The sequence below is a fragment of the Musca domestica genome, unplaced genomic scaffold (genome assembly GCF_030504385.1).
Source record: "Musca domestica strain aabys unplaced genomic scaffold, Musca_domestica.polishedcontigs.V.1.1 7, whole genome shotgun sequence".
Classification (NCBI taxonomy): domain Eukaryota; kingdom Metazoa; phylum Arthropoda; class Insecta; order Diptera; family Muscidae; genus Musca; species Musca domestica.
Window position 1 is genome coordinate 6590393 of NW_026712383.1, and position 20500 is coordinate 6610892.

At 34.2% G+C, this 20500-nt stretch overlaps 1 protein-coding gene across 1 annotated transcript in view; it reads right to left on the reverse strand.

Moving 5' to 3' along the window:
- Positions 1-20500, reverse strand: part of LOC101891108 (uncharacterized) — a 130882-nt gene that overhangs the window by 85461 nt on the left and 24921 nt on the right. The window contains exon 7 of the mRNA XM_059130046.1: positions 1932-2065. Within this exon, the coding sequence (XP_058986029.1) occupies positions 1932-2065 (134 nt within the window). The remainder of the gene's footprint in view (positions 1-1931; positions 2066-20500) is intronic.

Here is a 20500-nt window from a genome sequence, read left to right on the forward strand (position 1 = left end):
ATAGGGAAACAGAATTGCACTGTGATGCAAGTGCAATAGGATTCGGATCAATATTGTTGCAAAAACAGGATGATGGCGTGTTCCACCCTGTAGCCTACTTCTCAAAGAGGACGACAGACGCGGAGACAAGGTACCATAGCTTCGAACTGGAAACACTGGCGATAATTTATTCCCTGAGAAGATTTAGAGCGTACTTAGAAGGGATTAAATTCAAAATAATGACGGACTGTAACTCTCTAGCTATGACATTGGGGAAACGAAATATCAACAGCCGCATTGCACGATGGGCCCTTGAACTAGAGAATTATAATTACACCATTATGCATAGGCCAGGGGAAAAAATGGCCCACGTCGATGCACTGTCTAGAATCGAACCAGAGAATAGTAACAAAGTAGTAGCGACAATCGAAATAGAGGATATAGACTTCCAATTATGTGCGGCCCAAGCTAGGGATAAGGAAATAAGTGAGCTAAAGTCGAAACTTGAAAATAGAACCGTGAACGGATATGATATGGTAAACGGGGTTATATATAGAAAAATTAATGATTCTTTGCGGTTCTTCGTACCTAAAAGCATGGAAATGGAAGTGATACGGGAAATGCATGAAAAGTTAGGTCATTTAGGGGTTGACAAATGCTATCTGAAATTAAAAGATCACTATTGGTTCCCAGAAATGAAACAAAAAGTAGAGGAACAGAAAAAGAATTGTCTTAAGTGTATCATGTATTCAGCCCCTCACAAACCAAATGCGAGGGCACTACATAGCATCCCAAAAGAACCCAGACCCTTTCACACAATTCATTTGGATCATTTGGGCCCATTACCATCATTGCAGTCGAAAAGAAAGCACATTTTAGTCATAATCGATGCTTTCACAAAATTTGTTCGACTTTATCCGGTTTTAACAACGAGCACCAAGGAAGTAAATGCAGCGCTTCTCAAATATTTTGACTACTACAGCAGACCGGTTAGATGCGTAACGGACAGAGGGAGTTGTTTCACATCAAAGGAGTTTGCCGACTTTTTAGAAGAGAAAAATATAAATCATGTGAAAGTGGCAGTGCATTCACCCCAGGCGAATGGACAGGTTGAGCGGGTAAATAGGACTTTGGTAGGAATGCTAGCAAAACTCAGCGAACCTGTACAACACGCCGATTGGGTGAAACAACTTAGCAAAATAGAGTTTGCATTTAACAACACTGTAAATAGGTCTATTGGTGACACCCCTAGTAGAGTTTTGTTTGGGGTTAACCAGAGAGGAGAGATAGTAGACAAACTGTCAGAATACCTTGAGGAGAACTTTTTGGACCCCGGGGGGGGTATCCAAGAGATCAGAGATAAAGCGGCGGCTGCCATTGCGAGGTCGCAAGAATATAATGAGCGGAGATTTGAGGAGAAAGGTCTTACTGTGAGTTCGTTTAAGGAAGGTGACTTTGTAGTAATCAAAAATGTGGACACCACCGCGGGGGTTAATAAGAAATTAATTCCGAAATTTAAAGGGCCATACACCGTGCGTAAGGTGTTACCGAACGACAGGTATGTCGTTGGTGACATAGAGAATTGTCAAATCACCCAGATACCTTATGAGGGAGTGATAGAAGCATGTAACATGCGCTTATGGAAGATGAACGATCCGGATAACGGGACTCAGGGTTGCTCTAACCCGTAATGTATATATTAGTAGTAGATTGTACATAGTTTAGGTTAAGTAGAATAAGTATCTAGTCCATTTATTTAAGTATTCTAGTCTATTTTAAGTTTACCCCGTGTGACCGGGGCGGTCACAACCGTCAGGTTGCCCGAGCTGTAGCAAGATAACAAGTAATCGATAACCACATTGCTACACAATAAGAGTTGTATGAATAAATCGAGTCAGTTGTGAGTTGACTGCCAAACAGAATAAACGTGTACACATGTAAATCTTACTTACCTTCCACGCATCTCCTCAGTAGGCCAATCACCGCTACCCCATGGCATTTCTGTGGTACCCAAAATTAAGCCAAATATGAAACCAAACAAACAGGATATAAACATGCCCAAAGCCAAGGATATGAAGCCAACGCGCTGTAAATAAAAATAAATTTACTATTTACGTTTAAAAAGTTCGGTAGGATTAGAACTATAAGTGTACTAAAAGGTATTAAAAAACAAGTAAAAAAGCTGTAAGTTCAGTCAGCCCGAACATTGAATACCCTCCACCATTGGCAAATTTGGCAATTTTCAAAAAAAAAAAAAAAAAATAATAATAATAATAATAATAAAAAAATCCCTTAAAAATTCTGTTTAAATCTTAAAAATACCGAATGTAGCTGTTAAGGTTTATACGACGACATGGACCTGCATAGGCAACTTTTGACATAAGCCATTTCAATATTCAAATGTGAAACTTAAAAAAAATCGGTGACTAATGTAGCTAAAATCATTAAAATACCGATTATAAAACGTGGGAATGCACAGACAATTTTCTACTGATTTTAAGCTAGAAGTCTAAGAAGGCTCTGATGGTGTGCAGGATAGAAGTTAGAAAAGAAAGTTTGATATATTAAGCCGGTTTTAGAAATGTGTATTTGGTAATAGGGTCGCTATTATTATGTAGCCAGAACATATGGAAATGGTTTTCGGAAATGTGTCATATAATTGTACGAAAAGTATTAAATGGTACTATATGTACATGTTTTATGAGCTCCATCATTGGATTTTATATATAGTTTATTAAGTTCTTGGTACTAGGTGTGTCAAGGAATTAATATTACACATAAAATAGAAAAATAATAATATAAAACCAGTACCGAAAAGCCAAAGAGAGCAGGACCGACTATATGATGCCATACACCACTATGCATATATTTTAAGACTTTGAAGATTTTACATATATTGTTCGAGTTATCAATTCTTCGGAATGAATAACAAAAGGTTTAACTTTAACAAAAAATTTTAAAAATCTTTCCACTTTTAAGCTTACCAAGGAGGATATTAGCACCACCATTGCAAAATGGATCGACATTAAATTTTTCTGTCCAAAACTATTTCAACGTCTCCATATGTAAACCCCGAAACCAACAGTGACCTCAATATCAAATACCAATAACAAATGTAGTAACATTTAGGACGCATATCCAATACATCCATCTTAGTCACCAACAGTGATCCAAAATTAGTGACTTCAAATACTTTTCGTTCAATGAATTCATACATTTCCAAAACTACCTCCATATCTCTAATCCAGATACCAACAGAGAGAGACCTCAATATCAAGTTTAAGGATTCCAGTCCTATCCCTTCGCCTAATTCCAAATTGTATACCATTTAGTTATTTTCGTATAATTATAGGAGGCATTTCCGAATCCACCTCCGTATATTAACCACAGACACTAACAGTGACATCTATATTAAATTTCAGGATTCCAGCTATATTCCTTGACCCAATACTAAATTGAATAACATTTTGATACGTTTTTTCTCAATCCTAGATACAAACAGTTATCGCAATATGAAATTTCACAGTTTCAACTCTTTGTTTTCAACCATGCCTCTAGGAATCTATGCATCACGTTTCAGAATTTTATCTCTATCTTTTAACCCAATACCCAATTCAGTACCACTTTGTACTTTTCGAATAATTATAGTACACACTTCCAATACTACCTCCATATCTCAAATTCAGATAGCAACATCAAATTAGTACCATTACTATATTTAGTACCATTAAGTACTTTTCGTACAATTAAAGTACACATTTCCGAAATCACTTCCATATATCCAGGCTACACATGAAAATTAACGCTAATACCGAATTTTTGATTTTAAGCACTATCTGTTCAGTCAATACCAGTAGTACTGTTTAGTACTTCCCGTGAACTTGTAGCACAAAATTCAAAAATTAGCTCTTTATCATAAGCCAACCACCAAAAGGAAACCAATAACATTTTTAAAATTCCGCCCGTAACAACACTGTTCCGAATTCGGTACCATTTAGTACGGTTAGCAAGCTTAGTACACATTTCCATAACCACCTTCATATATTACAGATACTTAACATCCTTGATTCCCGTACCAAATTTAAATTTTTTAGCTATATCCGTTCACATAGTTCCGAATGGTACTATTTTAGAATTTGAGCACCATTTGAGCACTTTTCGTAACCTTAACTCCATCAGTGACTTTCATTCAGCCGTTTTGTCTCCACGTTGATTAGCAATTTTTTTCACTTAGGTCGTGCCGAACATCAAAACACGCCTTTCAAAAAAATTAGTTAAGTTTTCATTCAACTAACGTGCATCTATTACTCATTTACTCAGAGTAGCATAACTCAAAAAAGCCTCATTTGAGTTGGCAATTCCTATTTTTTTAGGTATCTTAATTCCATATTGATATCTGTAGAACAATGAGTTAAATTTTTATACCCTACACCACAAGGTGGTCAGGGTATTATTTCTTTGTGCATTTGTTTGTAAAAGGCAAAAGGAAACGAGATAGACCTATAGTTCCTTTTGATGATCTGCGTAGAATCACATTCTGAGTCGATTTGTATATGTCCGTCCGTCCGTCTGTCTGTCCATGTATTTTTCTAAACAAAGTACAGTTCGCGTTATTGCCCGATTGAGATGAAATTTTGTACACATCATTTGTTTGGCTTAAGGACGAACCCTATTGAAATTGGAGAAAATCGGTATCAGCACGAATAGTATGGAATTTTGCACATACAACCAAATTAGGCCTGAAAATAAGCAGGCCAAATTTGATCGAAATCGGTTCAGATATAGCTATAGCTCCTATATGTATTGTTCTTCCGATTTGTTGTATTTGTTATCCACAGCCGTAATATGCACTCCGTAACAACAATGTTCAGATAAATATATGGAATACAGCTCAGAAATAACTTTGCTAAATTTATCAAGATTGGTTCAGATTTGGACATAGCTCGTCCGATTTACTTTATATTGTGCACCAAACGTCTAATATTTGTCCAAATGGGATGGAATTTGGTACTTAGGACCGAATTTAGTCTGGAAGCCAGTATGTCAAATTTATATACCGTTCATCCGATTTGTTATATTTGTTACCCACAGCCGTAATATGCACTCCGTAACAACGATATTCAGGGAAATATATCTTTGCCAAATTTTATCGAGATCCGTTCCAATTTGGATATAGCTCCCATATATATATTTATCCGATTTCAAGTTAATTGTGCACCAAATGGGTAATACAAGTCCGAATTTAAAAGATACAAATGCTTCTGCAAATTTAGTATTTTGAACTTTAAACTATAATTATAATCATAGCGTGTATGATTGAATTCTCCCATAGAAACTTTTAATTGTTACGTGGAGCTCTACTAAATTAGCAAAGTGGTGTAGGGTATCATAAAGTCGGTCCCTCCCGACTTTAGGATTTTCTTTTCTGGTTTTTACGTAGAGCCTGGCATAAATAAATCAAAGCATACTTGATCTTGATCTACACAAATTTAGCACTGACATCTGGTGATCTCTTTGCAAATAATTGTGTACATGGTTATACTCGGAAATTCGGAAATTCATAATTTAAAATTCGTCTTAAAAATGATTTTTTGAGTAGTGAAACTCGTTAAGTAAATTAGCGATTTTACATTCTATTTCATTTGAAATTTAATGCCCAAAAACAATATTTAATTGGGTTTATGGCATTAAAGTAATGTTTGTTCAACTTTTTAATTAGTTTCTATTTCATTTAAAACTATTGTGGCGTATACGCATCGACATAACTTATACGCTATATGGTCCGGTAACAATAATTAATGGTATTTCGAATAAAATTTTTTTTAAATAATTTCCAATTAAAATTATTTGCTTTTAATTTCCACTCTTCAACTTGCCACAATTAATTGCATACATCTTAAATTTCCTAGCAGTGAACACAAAACTTATCTTCCATTTCAATTAAGTTAACACTTCAAAGTGCCGTGCAAATTGTCTGCACAATTGCTTATGCATCAACGGAACTACAACAAAAAACCGAAGTCTCCCCCAGAAAAAACACATTTCTCTTGAAATTCATAAAATTTATCGAAGGCATATATTTGCATTCCCCCGATTTCTGCTCAACATCAATGCAAACCTTACAATTTGTTTTGGCAATGCATTATTATTGTTTTTTTTTTTTTTTTGCACTCCCCTCTGATAGTCACTTTAGTTGTCGTCATCATAAAAGTATAAAAAAAGTAAATGTCTGCCTGACACACTTTAGGGTTTGTTCACTTTTTTTGTGTTGTGGGTGTCTGGGAAAACAATAAATTTCAACTGGGGGAGTATATCTATTGAAATATATTTCGCGGGTAAGTAGATTCTATGGAACTTCTGTGAAAATTGTCTATAGTGTTTATTTTGTGACAATTCTTTAATCATATTAAGCCTTATAATTATATTTTATATTACTTTACGACCCACTTTATTGTACATATGCTTGTGCCTAACAGTTTTTATTTGTATCTTTTAGTCTGTCAAGTTGTTGCTATCTATATTGTAAATTTTCCATCTGACTGCCCTCGTTCAAGGACCTTAAATGAACATAGAACAGATTCCCAAATGCACAGTTTGTTGACATCAAAGAGAATAAACATCAGAATTATAGGACAGGTCGGTGCACTAACTTTTTATATGTCCTTCTAAAATATATTCATGAACTTCCCTATAAAATTTTGAGTTAGGCTGGAAGAGGAGGACATTTACAGTTTAGAGGTCCTTCTGCAACCTTCTGTAGTTTTAAGTTTTTTTTATTGATATATATGAACTTATTTGTCTTTTCTGTATATATAAACTCTTAAAAATCTTCTTAGAAGACATGTCCTAATCCGTCACGAGTATAAAGCTATCTTGGTGTAGGATCTTTTATAAATTGGCTCTCATGGGTCAGATAAATTTATGTAGATTCCTTGAAGACTTCTACATAAAAAAACTTTGGCTTTGCAAAAATATGCTAAAATGCATTTGTGAGGTGGAAGGAAGATGGTTAAAGTCGAAAGGAAGAAGACGTGTTCTAGTCTCTCAATAAAATTTATTCCGACTATCAAATCAAATATAGGGTGATTTTGTACGAGCTATTTTTCGGCATTCTTTTACCCTCCACCTTAGTATGGAGGGTATATTAAGTCTGTCATTCCGTTTGTAACATCTCGAAATATACATTTTAGACCCCATAAAGCATATATTCTTGATCAGCATAAATTTCTATGTCGATTTAGAGATGTCCGTCCGTCTATCCGTCTGTGGAAATCACTCTAGCTTCCGAACGAATTGAAGTTGATTGTTAATTTTAAATTTTAATTTTTACTTAAATGTATATTATGTCTGCAGGACTTTTGGTATTGAAAATGGGCCATGTAGGTTTACGTTTTAGAATAGCGCCCATATAACGGTACCTCCCGATTTTTGGTACTTTCAGGATTTAAGCGACATTATTCACCGGAATTTTATCAAACTTGGTATTTGAAGTTCGTAATCGATACTACAGCCTATGACAGAAAGTTATTTGTGCAGGTCCATGTCTTCGTATAGGCCCCATAAAACGGTACCTCCCGATATTCAGTATTTGGATGACTTTAGCGATATTATTTACCGGAATTGTTTTATTTTATTTTATTTGAAGTTTGAAATAGATATTACAGCCTAAGACTGAAAATTGTCTTTGCAGGTCAACGTCTTCGTATAGCCCCCATATACCCGATATTCGGTAATTTGTTAATTTTAGTGACATTGTTCACCGGAATTATTTCAAATTTGATATTTGAAGTTCAAAATGGATACTAAAGCCGAAGGTAGAAAATTGCCTGTGCAGATCCCCTTCTTCGTATAGCCGTCATATAATGGTACCTCCCGATATTCGGTATTTTAATGATTTTAGCTACATTATTCACCGGAATTCTTTCAAATTTGGTATTTGATGTTCGCAGTGGATGCTACAGCCTAAGACAAAAAATTGTCTGGGCAGGTTCCCGTCTTCGTATAGTCCCCATATAACGGTACCTTCCGCTATTCGGTATTTTGATGACTTTAGCTACATTATTCACCAGATTTTTTAAGTTTCGCATTTGAGTATTTTGAGAAATGTTATGAGCCATTTTGAGTACTGGCTTATGACAAAAGTTACCTTTGCATGTCTATGTAACAGCTACATTCGGTAATTTTAAGATTTTAACAGAATTTTTAAGGAATTTTACTGTTTTTGAGAATTGCCAAATTCATCCCAAATGGTGGAGGGCATTCAAGATTCGGCCCGGCCGGTCTTACAGCTTTTTTATTTGTTATATTAGTTTGAATAATCATAACAGAAGTCAAAATATTTTTAAATAATCGAACATTGGCTGAGGGTATACATCTATCGGCAAAACCGACTGATACTTTTGTACTTGTCTTTGAGACGATTTATGGCTAATTATAGACCAAACTGGAGATGTTTGACAGTGAAACCCAAACCTAAACTTGAGTGAGCTGTTTAAACCAGAGCAGCCCCAAAAATAATGGATAAAAAGTCGCCCTTTACATTTAATCTAAGCGATATACATGAGAACACCTTCAATATCTAACTACATCATCTGTAATTTTCTCATCGCAAAAAATATGTAACTCTTCACTCTTATTCTCCTTTTGATTTTTGCGGTATTTTAAATAAATTTATTTTGATGTAACCTTTACTCTCCATTTTGACATGAGGTTTTTGTGGATACTTATCACAACAAAAAGAAAAAACTTTCGGCAAACAAATCAACTCTATACACTTGTCATATCAAAATCAGTTGCAAGCATTTATCCTTGTGGTTTTGTTTAGTTTATAAATAAATACCAAACAAGAAAAAAAAAAATCACAACCTACTTCAAGCTTAAATATTTTGAAAATGATTTATAGAAATGACATTATTTGTTTTCGAATTTTTTTTTTTTTTTCACTCTCTCTCCTTTTGGAACTTTCATCATTTTTTTCCTTCTTTCTGTCGTCTTTTCTTTAAGTTGGTTTTGCACCATCACGAACACATGACATGTTAACCTAAATTTTTATTTCTTTCGCTTTTTTTTGAGTCGGTGTCGTTGAAAGTGTTTGCATTATATTGTATATATATGTGAGGAACAGAGAGATTCATTTCTTTTACATATGTATGTATGTACATATTATATAAACGTTTTTTAAAGCGAAGAAAAAAACTCAAGAGTTTTTATTTCACTTACATATAATGGTTTCTTTAGCGCGATAGCAGAGTTGAAAGCAACGAAAGTGTAAATGTAGTAGTCGCAAAATGTTAAACAACAACAAAAAAACTCTTTTACAATAGATGACATGCAACAAGGGTATGAGAGTGGTAACAAGAACAAAAACGACGACAAGTTTCCTATTATATATGAGGTTTATTTAATTCTAGGAAAAAACAAATTGAAGAAGAGATCCATCCTATATGCAATTTCTTTGAATGCATGCCCAATCTAGGGGGTTTTCATAATAATTTCTTTTGTAAAAAACTCTTAAACACATATTGTTAAATTCATGTAAATTATATAGCCTGCATTTCCGAAAAGTATTTGAATATATTAAAAATAAAGTAAAACAAGTAAAAAAGCTGTAACTTCGGCTGGGACGAACTTTGAATGCCCTTCACCATTTGGAACGAATTTTGTAATTTTCAAAAAAATTAAATCCGTTAAAAATTCTGTTAAAATCTTAAAAATACTGAATGTAGCCGTATATTAAGGTCTATGCGAGGACGTGGACCTGCATAGGCAACTTTTGTCATAAGCTATTACCATATTCAAACTCGAAATTTGAAAAAATATTATGTTTATAATTTAGCTAAAATCATCAAAATGCCGAATATAGGAAAGTACCAGGGGAGTTAAAAAACGTAGACCAGCACCAAAATTGAAAAAAAAATTCTAGTGAATCATGTCACTAAAATCATCAAAATATCGAATATCGGGAGGTACCGTTATATGAGGGCTATACGAAGATGTGGACCTGCAGAGACAATCTCCTGTCATAGGCTGTTATATCCGTTAGGAACTTCAAATACGAAATTTGAAACAATTTCGGTAAATAATATCGCTAAAATCATCAAAACACCGAACATCGGGAGGTACCGTTATATGGGGGCTGTACGAAGACGTGGACCTGCACAGACAATTTTCAGTCATAGGATGTAGTATCCATTGCGAACTTCAAATACGACAATTTAAAACAATTCCGTAAAATAATGTCGCTAAAATCATCAAAATACCGAATATCGGGAGATACCGTTATATGGGGGCTATACGAAGACGTGGACCTACATGGCTCATTTTCTGTCTTAGGATGTGGTATCCATTATGAACTTCAAATACCAAATTTGAAACAATTCCGAAACAAAATACCGAATATCGGGATGTACCGTTATATGGGGGCTATACGAAAGTCCTGCAGACATAATACACATTTGAGTAATTTTTTAATAACTTCCTTAATTTCGATCGGAAGCTAGAGTGATTTCCTCAGACATTTAGACGGACATCGCTAAATCGACATAGAATTTTATGCTGATAAAGAATATATACTTTGTGGGGTCTAAAATGTATATTTTGAGGAGTTACAAGCGAAATGACAAATTTAATATACCCTCCATACTATACCCTCCACGTATAAAAAAAGTGAATTATTTTAAAAATTTCAAAAGAATTTCCTTAAAATTTTGTATCAGTCTGTCGAAATGACTTCTACAATTAATAATGAGTCTTGTCTGAAGTTAAGGAGATACTATAATTATTTTAACGAAATTGTCTTTGAAATCAATAATGGCGATTTGCCACTACTCCCCAAAAACTTCCAATATAATTCAGAATTTATTATCGTTATTAATTATTCAATATTTATTAATAATTTTTATGAAGACTACCAAATTAGAATGACCCAGATTAATAGGTCAATTTGTAGTCATGACAGCAATAAATTTATGTCATTGAATACCAAATAGTTTCCTTTAAATATTAATCATAAATACGTATTAATATTTAAGGGAAACTATTCGATATTCCATACCATAAATTTATTGCAGTCATAACTACAAATTGACCTATCAATCTGGGTCAATGTAATTTGGAGGTCTTCAAAAAATTTATAAAATCATATGTTATTAAATTATTGTAGGACAACCATATTTGGATTTTATTGCTTTCTTGGGTTTTTGGGGTAGGGCTGAAGTTTATTGCTCATAAATATTCTAAATGGTTAGTAACTACCAGTTCCAATATTTATAATAAAACAAACTATTGTATATTAAACATTAACTATAATTTCGAATAGGCAATTCTCGAACATAAATTATTAAACAAGTAAAAAAGTGTCGATTGGTATACCCTCGATTTAAAATTTAAATTAAATTTAAAATGTTTTGCCTTCTGTTATGAATTTTCAAACTCTTGACGCTCTTTAAAAAGAGTGGGTCAATATTGCCCATTTTCCCAACTCATGGGAAATCATAAATTCCATATTTATCTCAGGTTTCTTGTTGAGAGAAATATGTGGATATAGCTAGTTGTAAGGAATCGCTTACTTGTTTGAAAATTTTGACCCTTTGTGGGTCAGGTACAAGATGGGGTTCGCATATACATAGCATTTTCACAACAGATCTTGTGTTAGCAAAAATGTTTGTTTGTGTGAAATTTGAAGAGAGTTGGAAGCTTATTTTGCTTTCTTTGATCGTTATGTTTCTCTACCATCTTCATAACAGATCTTGTGCTGATGGAAATATAGAGATGTACCATGTCTGAAATGGAATGGGATGTTGATTTCTCTTTTTATGAACTTCATGGATATTCAAAATTTTGAGCGTTTGTGTGGAGGAGGTACCAGAAGGAGTGGACCGATATATTCCGTCTTACTACCAGATCTTTGGTTCATAAAAATAGTAGGATGTGTGAAATTTGAAGACAGTCGGAGTCTTACATCATATATTTTAAGAGTTACAATTATTCAAATTTTTGACCCTTTGTGGGAAATGCACTTGATGGAGTTTACCAATACTATCTATTTTGGCACGAGTCCTAGAACTGACGCAAATATTAGGATTTACAAAATTAGACCATGTGTGGGGGAGGTACCAGAAGGAGTGGTCCGATATATTCCATCTTAACACCAGACCTTGGGTTAATATAAATATTGGAATGTGTGAAATTTGAAGACAATCGGACTCTTACTTCACATTTTTTGAGAGTTGTAACTTTTCAAAATGTTGACCATTTGTGGGGGAGGTACTTGATGAAGTAGACCGATATTATCCATTTTCCCAACTGACCTAACACTGACGCAAATATTAGGATTTGAAAAGCTGGAGCAGAATCAGATTATTCTTTCACTTTCTGTGCAAAAATATATTTTTTGAAAATTTCGACCTTTTGTTGTCGTGCGCACCAGCCAGACGGACGGACACCGCTAGATCGACCCCAAATGTTCTGAAACGGATTTGGTCCAAAGAGACCTAGGGTCTAAACCCGTTATTTCCACTAGGCACGTTTTGACCGTATCGGATTTTATATACCCTAATTAGCCATGTGGCTGAGGGTATAAAAATGTTTATTTAAATCAAAATTACAAATGACTATTAAGTTTTTAAAAATCTAAAACTTTTTTCTTACTTATATCCCATCTTAATACCAAATATAGAGTTGATAGCAATATTGGGATGTTCGAAACTTGAAGACAATCGGATTCTTATTCTAGATTTTACAATAGTTATGATTATTCATGTATGTGTAGTTTGGAAGTAATCGGCTACTCCTTTCGAAGGTTGGCATAGCAGTCAGCCAGACAGACTTACGGACTGACACCGCAAGATTGACTCCAAATGTCCTGAAAAGTATTTCGCCCAAACAGACCTAGGGCCTAAACGTACCTCATATGGCTGAGATTATAAGGAGAATACACTTGTATGGAAATATAGAAATTAACATCGCAAACTCTCATCTCGATCGAATTAATATTCCATGGAGCCTTTACATTTTATGCGTATAGTGTCTTCGGTAATATGACTGATAAAACCACGAAAATTATGTTGGTCGAAAATCTTATCCTTCGACCAAGTAAATGAGGGCTATTTTTGGTTCTTCATTCCAAAAATGTTTTAAAAATCAATTTCAACGGGATCATAGTAAGTTAGAACATTACATGAAATACGTTCTTATGACTTTTTACTATAGGTCTCAGAACACAATAAAAATCGACGACTCCAACTAAAAAAGTAGCTTAGTTCGGCTGAGCCGAAGTTTTAATACTAGAAAAATTCCAACAAATTCGGAAAAAATACCGTTTAAATAATGACCTTTATACGGGATCTATACGAAAACATGGATCTGCATAAGAAAATTTTTCTCATAGGCTGTAATAAACAATAAAATCTTCAAATAAGAAATTTGAAACAATTCGGGAGACTGATGTCGCTAAAATCGTCAAAATACCGAATAAAGGGAGGTACCTTTATATGGGGGCTATACCAAAACGTGGACATACATCACCCATTTTCAATAACAAAAGTCCTGCGGACATAATACACATTTGAGTAAAATTTATAAAATTACTTCATTTCTTTCGGAAGCTAGAGTGATTTCCACAGACTGACAGACGGATAGGCGAACGGACATCGCTAAATCGACATAGAATTTTATGATGATCAAGAATATATACACTTTGTGGGGTCTAAAATGTATATTTCGAGGTGTTACAAACGGAATGACAAACTTAATATACCCTCCCTACTAGGGTGGAGGGTATAAAAATGTTTACCTTTTGTAAGGATGATACTCAAATGAGTAATATCGAACTTGATGTTTTTGGGGAGAAGGTACCATGAAGAGCAGACCGATATATCCCCTTTTCATACTAGCTCTAATAGTTTGAACGAATCGGAGATTAATTACACATTTTGCTAGCGTAAATAATTCTCTAAATTTTAACGGAGTACGAGAAAGAGTGAGCCCATATTGGTCGTTCTCTCATCTGATTAAAATTCTAAATAAATTTAACGAAATTGTTCGAAAATTTTGATAATATTTTGTGAGAATGCTCCATTCAAAGCAATTGAAATATTTTTAATCTGACTGATCATTACTTTTTTATTGAACTCTTCATTTGAATTTTTCATCAATATCCTCCATTTCCATGTAAGAGTCTGCCACAATATGCAACGAAATGTAGCTGTTTTATTTTCCTAAATAGTTTTTTAGATGTTTTTATACCCTTCACTATAGTATGGAGGGTATATTAAATTTGTCATTTCGTTTGTAACACCTCGAAATATACATTTTAGACCCCCCCAAAGTATATATATTCTTGATAAGCACAAAATTGTATGTCGATTTAGCGATGTCCGTCCGTCTATTCGTCTTTCCATCTGTAGAAATCACTCCAGATTCCGAACGAAATGTATTCGGTTGATAATATTTTGCTCAAATGTATATTATGTCTAGAAGACTTTTGTTATTGAAAATGGGCCATGTAAGTCCACGTTTTGATATAGCCCCCATATAACGGTACCTCCATATATTCGTTATTTTAATGATTTTAGCGACATATTCACCTGAATTGTTTCAAATTCGGTATTTGAAGTTCGTAATGGATACTACAGCCTATGACAGAAAATTGGCCATGTAAGTCCAAGCCTTCGTATAGCTCCCATATAACGGTACCTACCGATATTCAGTATTTTGATACTTTTAGCGACATTACTTACCGAAATTGTTACAAATTTAGTATTTGAAGTTCGTAATAGATACTACAGTAGGCCATGTAGGTCACGTCTTCGTATAGCCCCCTTATAACAGTACCCCCCGATACACGATATTTTGATGATTTTAGCGACATTATTTACCGAAACTATTTCAATTGTGGTATTTGAAGTTCGTAATATATACTACAGCCTAAAACAGAAAAATGTCTGTACAGGTCCACCTCTTTGTATAGCCCCCAAACAACGGTAACCCCCGATATTCGGTATTTTAATGATTTTAGCGACATTATTTACCGGAATTGTGTCAAATTTCGCATTTGAAGTTGGTAATGAATACTACAGGCTAGGACAGAAAATTATCTGAGCAGATCCACGTTTTATAACCCCCATGGTACCTCCCCATATTCGCTGTTTTGATGATCTTAGCTACATTATAAACAGATTTTTTTCAAGTTTCGCATTTGAATATCGTAATAGCTTATGGCAAAAGTTGCCTATGCAGGTCCACGTCGTCGTATTTTAACAGCATTTTTGACCGATATTATTTTTTTTTTTGAAAATTTCCAAATTCGTTCAAATACAACTTTTTTCCTTTTTTTTTTTTTTGTGATATTCCTCAAAGTATATTTAATGATCCTATGAGATCCACTTCCATTTTTTTTCGAAACTGAAAAACGGAACAGAATTACATTTGAGGTTAAATAATTAATTGGCTGTTATAACTTTTGTACTGAATAGATATTCTGTCCCTGACACTTTTTGACTCTTTTTCAAAATGTAATCATAATCTTCAGCATCTGCTACTGCTTGCTTTTCTGTATCTGCTTCTGAAATGGTTTTTACATTTGATCTTGAAAAAGCCTGTAACTTCTCTTCTAGTTCAACTGCCTTTTGTTTGAGGAGTTTCTGCATCTAGCTTTTCTGTTCTTCTCTTCTTTCAATCTACCATTAATTTAAAATTTTCCCCCATATATTGTTAAAAAAATAAAGCATCCAGGGCTCTTAGAGTATCAACAAGAACCATTCACTGCTTGTGAATAGTTAATATATCCCTAAAACTTTTTCCTGCATATTATTTCCCTATAATATGCGGAGTAGTGTAAAATATCATATAGTCGGCCCACTTGAAAATTAAAAATTAAATTTCGCTGCATTGACACATATTGCTCTTAACTTTAAAATGTATCAACCATAAATTGCTATTTTCCATACCATATTTAGCTAGGACAATGGCCTCCAATTACATTAGCCGTTATTTAAATTTATTCATCTCAAATGCTGTAATGAAAACTATTCAGTTATCTGTGCCACAAACGCTTTCAATTTAAGTATTAAATTTAAACCACAAACTATTTTGTCTCTTTTTTCGTTGCTGCTGTTGTTGTTCATAGCCAAAATAATTTTAATCACAATTGTTTGCCAAATCATTTTCAGCATATGCAGCCAGCCAATGCTGCCACAAGTAAACCGCATTTGTGTCAACGTCATCATTATGACCATCAACATTATCAGTTGTGAAAACAATGAGAGTTCCAGCAAAAAAAAAAACTAGTTTTTGGTTTTCATGGTGAAAATAATTAATTTGTCATTTGATTTTTTTTCTTCTTTTTGTTGGTCCTCTTTTATCTAGAACATACAGAAAACCGAAAACATAATGCTGTGTGGTGTTGGCCATTTGTTAAAATATGTTTTCATAGTAAAGCGAAAATATACTGTTGTGCTAAAGAAAGTTTTTTTGGCTGTTTAAGTAATTCAAATCTTATTACTAACGTAGATTAAATGTAACTAAACACGCATTTATACAACGCCTACTCTACAACAACAACAAGTAAAAAAGCTGTAAGTTCGACCGAACTTTGAATACCCCCCACCATTTGGAACGAATTTGGCAATTTTCAAAAACAAAAAAATCCGTTAAAAATTCTGTTAAAATCTTAAAAATACCGAATGTAGCTATTATATTAGGGTCTATATGGGACGACATGAACCTGCGAAGGTAACATTTGTCTTAAGCCAGTATAATATTCAAATGCGAAACTTAAAAAAAAATCGGTTATAATGTCGATAAAATCAAAATACCGAATATCGGGAGGTACCGATATATGGGGGCTATACGAAGACGTGGACCTGCACAGACAATTTTCTGTCTTAGGCTGTAGTATCCATTACGAACTTCAAATATCAAATTTGAAACAATTCCGGCGAATAAATTGGCTAAAATCATCAAAATACCGAATATAGAGAGGTACCGTAATATGGGGGCTATACGAAGACGTGGACCTGCACAGACAATTTTCTGTCTTAGGCTCTAGTATCCATTCCGAACTTTAAATACCAAATTTGAAACAATCCCGGTGAATAAATTGGCAAAAATCATTAAAATACCGAATATAGGGAGGTACCGTTATATGGGGGCTATACGAAGACGTGGACCTGTACAGACAATTTTCTGTCATAAGCTGTAGTGTCCATTACGAACTTCAAATACCAAATTTGAAACTATTCCGGTGAATAATAAATCATCAAAATACCGAATATCGGGAGGTACCGTTATATGGGGGCTATATCAAAACGGGGACCCACATGGCCAATTTTCAATACCAAAAGTCCTGCAGACATAACATACATTAGAGCAAAATTGTATCAATCTACTTCAATTAGTTCGGAAGCTAGAGTGATTTCCATCGCTAAATCGACATAGAATTTTATGCTGATTGATGGGTCTGAAATGTGTATTTCGAGGTGTTACAAACGGAATGACAAACTTAATATAACCTCCATACTATGGTGGAGGGTATAAAAAGGTGCCACATCATATTTGTGGATAGAATTGTTACCAAGTAACTCATTCTCTCTCGTCAAGAATGGAAAAATGGAACCATAACCTTTTGAACACAGGAATAAGAAAGATCGCTCGGTTCATTGAACAATATTGCCAAATCGCGTTAATTTTTCAAAGTGCGATATTTGAGAGTAAAATATTTTCTATTCAAAATCTAGCAATAGTAGATCTAATCAAAACATTTAGAAAGAATCTATTAATAATTAAATTTTTCCAGGACAATCACTTCGTCGTGATCTGTTTGGTGTTCCAAGAAGATTGTAATTACAATTAAAGCAGATTATGCTCTTCACTCTCTCTCTCTATCTCTCTCTTCACTTTTTCATTTCATATATCATATAGAGGAAAGGGTTTATGTCTTTATGCATTTGTTTGTAACATGGAGAAAGAAGCGAGATAGACCCGCAGTTACTTTTGAGGATCACCACAGAATCATTTTCTGAGTCGATTTATGCATGCATGCCTCCATTCCACCATAGAATGGAGGGTATATTAAGATTGTCATTCCGTTTGTAACACCGCAAAATACACATTTTAGACCCCACAAAGTATATATATTCTTGATCTCCATAAAATTCTATGTCGATTTAGCGATGTCCGTCCGTCTGTGGAAATCACTCTAGCTTCCGAACGAATTGAAGTAGATTAATAAAATTTTGCTCAAATGTATATTATGTCTACAGGACTTTTGGTACTGAAAATGGGCCATGTAGCTCCACGTTTTGGTATAGTACTTATGACAAATGTTACCTACGCAGCTTCATGTCGTCCCATATAGACCCAAATATAATAGCAACATTCGGTATTTTTAAGATTTTTACAGAAGTTTTAACGGATTTTATTGTTTTTGAGAATTGCCAAATTCGTTCCAAATGGTGGAGGGTATTCAAAGTTCGGCTCGCGCCGTACTTTCAGCTTTTTTACTTGTTTTGTTACAGAAGCTCTACTATATACGCATAGTAATATAGGGTATCATATGATCTTTCCTTACTGGTTACTTTTGATTTATGTTCATTTTCCATTCCCAATTTCTAAGCATAATTAAAGCTACCCAGCATGTTCGTTGCATTTCACATTATATTTCGCATTATGTGGCTCACATGTCTGATAATGAGATTTAGGCATTATTATGCTCATGTTGTTGTTGTTGCTGTTGCTGTTATTATTATTTCAGTTGATTATATCAACATTATTTACATTTCACCACAAATACAAAGCACTTCAAATCTGTTCATTACTTTTGGTTCATTCAGCTTGGCTCGGTTCGGCTCATCGTTTGGTCACTGGGAAATCTCTACAGCGGTTTATTTTGCCAGTCAACCAGCCAGCCAAGCGCAAATTTTTCAAATGCAATTAAAATTTGTGGTTGTCTAAAACAGTCTCTTTAACCTCTTACCCAGCAGTGTTGCCGCATAAATTGTAAATTTCACCAATGGCAGTGTACCTACTAGACCACTACAGATGAGATTATAGTTGAATTTGCAACGGAGGAAATTATTTACAAACAAAAATGAAAAAAAAATCAAAGGGATGAATGAATGAATGAATGTCTGAATGTGTCTGATTTTGAGGGAATATCCCACATTGCCAAATGAATCAAATGTTTGCGGAATTTACATTTGCTTTACTAAACTCTTTTGAATACATCACGTGATGTAAATATGCATACTGATGTTTTGAGTTACTTTCGTGGTGACAGTGGCATATGGGGAATGAGCTAACATCACAATTAAACCAAAACAATTATCCGTATAAAAATTGTTTTCGAACGGAATTGTTCAATCAATTGTAAATGACAATGTGAAACTATCATTTAGACAAAAAGGAAAGGAAAAAATTCGTGACAAAATAATTTACTTTAGGAAATTGACCATTAACTCTGAGAGGGAGAAAAAAAATTATAACAGTTCTCCAAAGCCATATCAAATTTCGAAGTAAGTATCAAAATCACCGCTGCTTGTCAAAGGAGATGAAGGGTTATTTATCTAAATGGGAAATATAAGTGGGAATAGTATTTACCCATGAGTTACTCCTTTAATTACCTTCAGTTGGGTTCGATTTGTAAGGTATGGCTTTATGAGATTGGTGGATGTGGCAGTAAAGTTAGAGAAATTCCGGAATTTGAAACAAAAATTCGTGTGGTCAATTGTATAAAAAGCATTTGAGTGATAAAGTAAAACCAGGAAACCAGGACCGTCTTGAGGTGGGTATTTTCTAATTTTTGGCAAAAACTTAAAAAACATACACTTATACACACCGCCACTGCATTTTTTGTGGTAGAATGTAATGAGCACCTCGATACAACCAAATGTTGGGTAATCAGCACATTTTTGAGTACAGACACACTTTGTCGTTGTTTTGATTTTGACACAATAAGAGAACATGGAGAGAAAGCAAAGATTCCAGACCAGAAACGCGATTCTCTAACCTATTTTTTGAGTTACCGAGAAAATCGGTAACTTTTAAACCTAAAATTTTAATACAAACAATTAAAAAAGCAGCTATATTCGGCCGGGCCGATCTTTTAATAACCTCCACCATTTTAAAGGAAATTGAAAAATTTAAAAAAAAAATCGGTAGAAAAATACCTCTACGGGAGCTATACGTAGAAGTGTTTCTTCAAAAGTAGTTTTTGTCATTGGATTCCCACAAAGGAAAGTATATATGGATCTTCCTAGCTCGCCCAGCTGAGTCGATCTAGCTATGCATGTCCGTCCGTCTGTCCATGTTAATTGGTAATCAAGCTATAGGTCGCAATTATAGCCCGATGCTCACGAAATTTAAAATGGAGGTGGGGTTAGGGTCAGAATAGAACCATATTGTTTTTGGATATGATCGCAAAATGTTTAGGGGTTGAAATGGACCAAAAACAGAATAAATACGTGATTTTTCTGTTGCTCTACAGGCCACAGTTATAGACCAATCGGCGCGGAATTTTGCATCG